This window comes from Hippopotamus amphibius, chromosome 2 (genome assembly GCF_030028045.1).
Source record: "Hippopotamus amphibius kiboko isolate mHipAmp2 chromosome 2, mHipAmp2.hap2, whole genome shotgun sequence".
NCBI classification, from domain to species: Eukaryota; Metazoa; Chordata; class Mammalia; order Artiodactyla; family Hippopotamidae; genus Hippopotamus; species Hippopotamus amphibius.
The window spans coordinates 147,639,000-147,646,430 of NC_080187.1; the positions used below are offsets into that span (position 1 = coordinate 147,639,000).

The following is a 7,431-nucleotide window of genomic DNA, read 5'->3' on the forward strand; positions in this document are numbered from 1 at the left end:
CACAGCTTTGGCATTTTTATCTGGGGTTCTCACTTCTTGGTTATGTCACCTTGGGGAAGTACTGAAATCCCTGAGTAGTTTTCTCATCTGTAAAATGGGCTTAGCAGTACAATCCACAGTCCCATTTCTGAAATCCTTGGGGTCACATATGCTCCAGAATTCAGAATTTTTCAGCTTCAATCATGTAACGTGGTGCATCTGCTCTATAGGACATAACACCCCACTGGGGTCTGAAAGCACCTTGTAATCAAGCACATTAATATATCTGCAGCTGAACCTTTGAGCACTCGCACTAAGTGAAATAAATGATGACCATAAATTATCTTACAATTGTGCAGGTCAAATTTTGTTACCAAATGAATTTTTAAAAAAATTCTTGTTCAATTTTAAGAGCCTTGAAGGATTGGGATTGTAGATAAGCACCACCCTAACCAACCTGTATCTGTAGATAATGGCACGCAGCTCAAAGAGATAAAAAAATGTTCATGGTTTGAGGCCAGACCCAACATGGCTGTGAGCTTTGGGATAACACACGTCTCCTGACAAGGCCAAGGGTGATGGGCAGGGAGAATCATTCTGGAGCGGCTGTGCTGGTACCCACGTGTCTGGACGATCGGTTCAAACTCCAGAGATCCTGAGCCTCAGCTGTCACAGGCCCCTGAGTCTTTTCCAGGAGTCTGACCCCAGAGCTGGATTTTCCACTGCTGGGTCCTCAGCAAAGACCACTGCCGTATCGGGTGACATAGACCTGCGTGACCACCACGACCTCCACATGATCGCCCTCAGGCCTGGGCTCTGTGACCATCATGGGCTACTTCCTCCGCCTGCTGCAGCTGCTCTCCACCTGCGTGGCCTTCTCCCTGGTGGCCAGCGTGGGCACCTGGAGGGGGCCCATGGGTAACTGGTCCATGTTTGTCTGGTGCTTCTGCTTCATCGTGACCCTCCTCATCCTCGTAGTTGAGTTGTGTGGGCTCCAGTCCCACCTCCACCTCTCCTGGGACAGCTTTCTCATCACCTGTGCCTGCTATGCCACCCTCTTCTGCCTCTCGGCCTCCATTGTCTTTGGCACCACCTACATCCAGTTCTTGCCTCAGAGCCCATTTTGGGACCGCGTCATCACTGCCACTGCCTTCTCCTGCATCGCTTCTGTGGCTTATGCCACTGAAGTGGCCTGGACCTGTGCCCTGACTGGTGAGTTTTCCTGCTATATGTTCACCTTACCAGGTCCGCTCAAGAGGCTGGAGATCTTCGTGGCCTGTGTCATCTTTGCCTTCATCAGCAGCCCCTATCTGTACCTGCACCAGCCGGCCCTACTGTGGTGCGTGGCCGTGTACTCCATCTGCTTCCTCCTGGCAGCCGTGGCCATCGTGCTGAACTGGTGCAACTGGGACAACAGGCTGCCCATCCCCTTCCCCATTTTCCATTTGGGGCTGAGTCTGCTCTCTGTCCTCCTCTACGCCTCTGCTGTGGTCCTCTGGCCACTCTACCAGTTCGTCGAGAAGTTCGTTGTGCAGCCCCAGCGATCCAGCGATGTGAGTTGCCGTGATAAACTCACCTCCTATGTGTGTGTCTGGGACCAACGACTGGCTGTGGCCATCTTGACAGCCATCAACCTGCTGATTTATGTGGTTGACCTAGTGGACGTGGTCCACCAGTTTTTTTTATCAGATTCTGAGGCTCTGCACAGGGTCTCCCCATTCCCTCTGTCGCCAGAGGATTCTGTGCTGATTTCTGATGCCCTCTGATGTGCTCTTCCTGTCCCCTCTCTCCCTCCTCACATCCTTCCTCATTCTTCTCACTCTCTTTTCTGTTTCCTTCCCTTCTTTTTCTCTGTCTCCTTCCTGTTTTGTGTGGTTGCCCACATTCTGTTTTGCCTCTCTCGTTGCTCTCATCTTGTCTACATTTTCTACTTTTTGCCCCCATTTTCTACTTTTCTGGTTGTCTTTTGATTTCTCCTCTCCCCTGTCATGACCACCTCTTTCCACTTTCCTTCTTCTGATCCATCAGGACCCTGACCTCTTCCTTCTCTGCCCACCGCCCCCCTCCCTCCTCCTAAGGTGCTGACTGCACATCACACAGCCCCATGTGCAGCTCTTCACACCCTGGGCCTCTGGAGGGGCCTCATTGCCAAAGCATGCCTGTCTCTCTGGCAGTGCCTTCGTTGCTTATGTGTGTGGAATGCAGAGTGGTGTGGGGTGGGTATCTAGGGTTTGGGTCCCCTTTCCCCAGTGGAGCTGATGTACAGTGCACCTCCCCTTTAAGATAAAATAATTCTCTGGAGGTCAGTAATTTCCAGGAGGCGGGAAGCTTAAAGCAGGGACTTGGATTCCAAGGCCCCACCTGCTGCTCAGCCCCACCTGAGACTGGTTCCAGAACTTGTGCAGGCTTCCTAAAGACTCCCTTCCCATTGTAAATGAAGCAAGGGGTAGATGCTTTCCAGCCCATCTACTCTCTGGGGAATCAAAAAAGAGCTGGTGAAGAACCCCAGGGTCTTGAAGACCACTGTCTGCGGGGTTTGTGAGGGGCAGCGATGTGGCCCTCCTGCCTCCGTGCTCACAGCAGCACGTCCTGCCTCTGCAGGGAGAAGAGAAGGGCCACTGCCAGCCTTAAAGGTGATGTTAGCTTTTTGTTTGTTTGTTTGTTTGTTTTCTTTTCTTTTTTCTGGACAGGAAGGCGAAAATTTGTGAATAGCCCTATTCCTAAAGGGGAAATTTCTTTACATTTTTTTTTTTTCAGAGGGCTGGCTCTGGAGGGTGGGGACCGCTTCTGCCATAGTGAAAGGAATTGCATTGCTTGACTGGGTGGAGCACACGGAGCTGTGTTTCTGTGCGCTAGTTGCTTTCTCTGCTGCTTCCTGCTTCTCTGGGACTCATGAACAAGGTGATCTATATGAATGTATAAATATATATCTATGTGATTCCCAGGAGCTTCTGGCTCCCATCAGCCCGTGCTGTCAATCATAGAGAAAAGTCTTGTCCGTTCTCTCACATACAGAATTTCTTTAACCTCAATATAAAGAAAAACAAAACAAAACAAACCCCTCCCCCCCAAGTCAAAAGATCCGAATCCACCCAAATTTGCCCAGGGCTCAGAAGAGGCCTAGCAGATTTCCCTCCTCCCCCAAACCGCCCTCTGTGGGAGCCCCTCCTACCATCTCCACACCCCACCTGAGCCAGAGCTTAGGGAGGGGCCCGTCCCTGGGAAACTAGAGGTTGGGCCTCATCTGAATGCCCAGCATCCTGTCTGCTAACTCTGAAAAGGCCCCTGCCAGCGCCTGGCTGCCTCTCTTTAAAGGTATGTGCCTGTGCGCCCGCGCAGTGTGCGTGTTTGCGTGTGTGTGTGTGTGTGTGTGTGTGTGTGTGTGTGTGCGCGCGCGCGCGTGCACGCCGGCGTTAGCACCAGCAGCCCTAGCCCTTTACAGTAACTGGTGGCTGTGAAGGCACCACGAGCTTCATTCCCCTCCTCCTCTCAGCCACAAAGCCTCAGAGCCCAGCATCCTCGTGTCCCCAGGGCCAGAGGGGCCAGGCCAACCGAGCTGTGGGGGAGGGGCAGGGGAAGGCCCCCCACTGCTGCCACTCACCCCTGCACTGGGACGGAGCATGGGACCTTCACCCAGTGACAGGTTGGGTGGAGGGGGAGGGCTCCCAGGAAGTGGTCCCTATGGCAGGCAAATCTTAAGAAGCAATTAAATAAAATTTATATTTTAAGGCAACACAAGAAAAAATTCAACATAAAAATTTTCTCTGCCCATTTGGGCCTCCTCCGTCCCCTCTAGTGTGCAGTGTGCATCTGCAGTGTGTGTTAACCAGGCCTCCCCAAGGGCAGAAATACCTGCTGGGCCATGAAGATCAACAACTCATCTTCTGGCTCCAGCCACAGTAACTCCTTAGAAGAGAAAACCACCTACTTAAGACTTTATTAACGTCACAGGCTGTATTATTTGTACTCTGCCTTTTTTTTTTTACAAGATAATTGTTTCTTGCATTGACGAATGTGTGATTGAGCCTCTGATAAAAATAATGATGACCAGGTGACTTGAAATGATAGACCTGATGTCTACTCCTATAAGAGCCATTGTAATAGTGTGATTCTAGATATGGGAAGAGGCAACAGGACGGAACCATTTCCAGGAGCTGACAGACTAGTAAGACAGGTGGTCCAGAGGCACCTGGCTACTGTTTCACAGGACTAGATGAGTAATAGCAAGTACCTTGAGTGACCTGGAATGGGCATTCCTAGCGCCGTGGGACAACTTTGCCATGAAAAGACTCCCAAACCCTAGTCAAAATTAAGCCCGGAAGGGAGAGGATTGTGGAATCAAAAATGTTGCCCACCACTCAATTCTACAAAAATCAAGTCATCAGCCACTGTAGTCGCTGACCTATAATCCACCCTGAAAGAAATTTAGGTCAAATATCAGGATGTGACTGTGATCTGAGAAAACTGGCAGAACTGACTGTCAGAGAGCCACAGTTTTTCAGGAGAAATTTTTATGAGCTCAGTTTCTTGCATCTTCCCATACTTAGACAAGCACTAAAACCATTAACTATGGTATCTGGTCCTTTCACAGAGCAGGAACTCTGCCAAGCTGTGTGCTTGCTTGCATGTATGCCTTCCCCCAAGTCACATACATACCGGCCTCCCCACTTACGTCTTTGGAATAGTGCTCAAAGCTTTATGAAATACTGTCTCTCAGGTCATATTCCTCAGGTTGACTCAAATAAAAATTTCCACTTCTTTCTTAGATTGACTTTTGATTAATTTTTCATCAACAGAAAGTAAGTATGCATTGACTTCCACACATCTGGGTGCAGGAATCTCATATTCTTCTATTTTCCCGAATCAAATTGAACACAGCCCTGGGACCTCACTTACCAGGAGGATGGAAATGCCTCTGTGCTTTAGTAAAAGAATTGCCCAGGACGGGCTCACCTGAGGCCCTCATTGTCCAAGCCTCACGAGTCCTGACGGCGGCTGCTCCACCCCTCCTGTTTGGGGGGTTAAGGGTCATTTGTCATAATTTAAAGGCAAGCTCCAGTCCCCTCACTTTGGAGCTCAAAAGAGAGTGTGAAGGTCCTCTGCTTAGTCCAACCCTCTCATCATAGAGGAGGTGCAGCTGGACCCCAGGGAGGGAGCAGGATGTGTCCAGAGTCACCCTGTGTCTGGCAGAGTCAGAGACAGGCCCCAGGTTTCCCGGTTCCCAGGCTGGCTGTCTTCCCTCTGCCCCACGCTACCTGTTCCAAGTGTGGCAGCAGCATCCTCCAGGCTGGGACTCTGCCCCATCCACCCTAGTTCTGCCACAAACCTGCCACGTCACCCTGAGGAGGTCACCCACTGCTGGGTGAGGCAGTTTCCTCATCTACAAGATGGAGGAGGGAGTGCCAGAGACCCCTGGTCCCCTCCCACCCCTGCCTCTTCCTGGTGCCCCTGGACTGTGCCCGTCTTGGAGACTCAGACGTGGAGATGGAAGCTGGTCCCTCCCCTCTGTGCACCCTCTCTGCTTGTTTCCCTCTTGGCTGCTGGGTCTTGGTTATTGGTTCCATCCTTCCTGATTAGACAGACTCTTCTTCCCCCGCAGCCTCTGCTTGGCAGTAAACATATTTCTGTTTCATAATGTGTTTCGTCAGACACTTAGTGGTTCAGCTCTTCAGTGATGCTTTTCAGAAACACAAACTGCTTCCAGGCGCCTCCACAGTCTGAGGTCCCCCAGACGCCCTCTTTTCTGCACATTCTTGACTTTCCACCTTTTCAGAGTCCAGCTCAGAAGCCCCAGTGCTCTCACCCTGTTTAGGGAGCTCGTGTTTCCTTTAGGGAATGGAAAGTCCTTTCTGCTGGGAGTACAGAGGGGCTGATCCCAAGCAGGGAAAGAGGAAACGGAAGCCCAGAGTGAGAGAGAGGCAGATCTGGGGCCCTCGGCTGGGCCCACGGTCACATGTGGTCCTGACACCACTCAAGTGGCCCCATAGCCCTGATCTGGTCCCCCTGGGGTGAACTGTGAGTATATGGAGAGCAGAGCCCAAGAGATCTGATTTCTAGTTCTAGTTCTGCCACAGGATAACTCATGACCACAGATGAGTCTTGTCCTTGTTCTGAGCCTTAATTTCCCATTTATAGAATGAGTGGATTGGGGTAAAATCATGGTTTTTGAGCTGTGTTCTCTGGAGCCAGAGGTTTCTCGTGAGGCAGTGGGGGTTGGAAGCAGGGTGTGGCCTCACCCATCACTTTCTCTAACCAGGGCAGCCTGGCATGAATCTCACTTGAAAATAAAATTGAAAAGACTGGAAACAACCCATGTGCTCATTTTTAGGTTGCCGGTTAATAAACCATGGTGTAGCCACATGAAGGAATACTGTAGAAAACATGAGGATGCTGTCAAAATAATGATAAGGAAATATCTCCAGGATATAGTAAGTAAGAACATTAAGATACAGAACAATGTATAGTATGTTATTTTTACGTAGCCAAATGGGGAGAAATAAAAAAAAAAACCTGTATATGCTTGATTTGCATCAAGAAGCACTGACAGAACTCCCGGAGTGCAGTGGAGCAGTTCCCTGGTCCTGGTGGGGGAGGGGAGCTGAGGGGGGAGTGGGTGGAGCCACAGGTGGAAGGGACATTTCTCAATGTGTGGCTTTTTTGAGCATTTTGATTGTGAAACATGTAAGTAAATTACCTTTTTAAGAAAACAGAATTTAACTTTCAAAAATATACCACGTGGAGGACAAGGGTCAGGGGAGGGAGCGCTGGCCGGATGGTCTCCATGTTCCCTTGATGGACAGGCTGGGGGAGGAGCTGAGAGATGCCCGCACACGTGTGTCCCCAAAGGCAGAGGGAAGGGAGGCGCCTTGGGTCCAGGGGTCTGGGGATGAGAGCTGTGGCCCCCAAGCCCACCTGCTTGGTGGCCAGGGCCTCCTCCAGCCCTTTGGCACACACAGTTGGTGGAGAAGCCCCCCCACCCCCCCGCCGGCCCAGTGCCCAAGCCTCAGGCCCTTTCCTAGCTCCCTGCCTGGCCTGGGCTCCCTGTCTCCTGGGGCAGCGGCCAGAGCAGCCCCACCCAGCGGGGAGAGTCCCCTCCACGCAGGGGTGACTCCAGCCGAAACAAGCCCCAGACTGTGGCCTGGGCTGCATTCAGAACAGAGCCCAGGGCACAGATGTTCCCATTCGCTGGCTCTGGACCAGCTTCTTGGAAAAATCACAGAGCTGGCCTTCCTCAATCCACCTTTGAGTGGAGGGAAGAGGGACCCTTCTCTCCTGCGGCCTCGGGCACCTGGCTGTCCACCCTGGTTGGGGGCGGCAGTGCTGGCTGCCAACCCACGCGGCCCTCGTCTGTGTGGCTGCTCCTGTCCGAAGGTCCCTGCGCAGAGGCGGGTGGGTGGAAAGAGGATGGTGAGACTCCATCGGCCCCTGCCTGTGGTCTCCACACTCTCTGGC

At 51.7% G+C, this 7,431-nt stretch overlaps 1 protein-coding gene across 1 annotated transcript; it reads left to right on the forward strand.

Annotated features, from left to right (window-relative positions):
• The first annotated feature begins 731 nt into the window (after positions 1 to 731).
• LOC130844538 (myeloid-associated differentiation marker-like) lies at positions 732 to 1,745 on the forward strand. Its single transcript, XM_057720732.1, has one exon. The coding sequence runs from the start codon at positions 807 to 809 to the stop codon at positions 1,743 to 1,745; it is 939 nt and encodes a 312-aa protein (XP_057576715.1). The 5' UTR covers positions 732 to 806.
• Positions 1,746 to 7,431: the final 5,686 nt, after the last annotated feature.

Bases quoted from the DNA above. Each gene is read 5' to 3' on its own strand.
- LOC130844538 (XM_057720732.1), top strand. From the start codon at position 807: ATGGGCTACTTCCTCCGCCTGCTGCAGCTGCTCTCCACCTGCGTGGCC.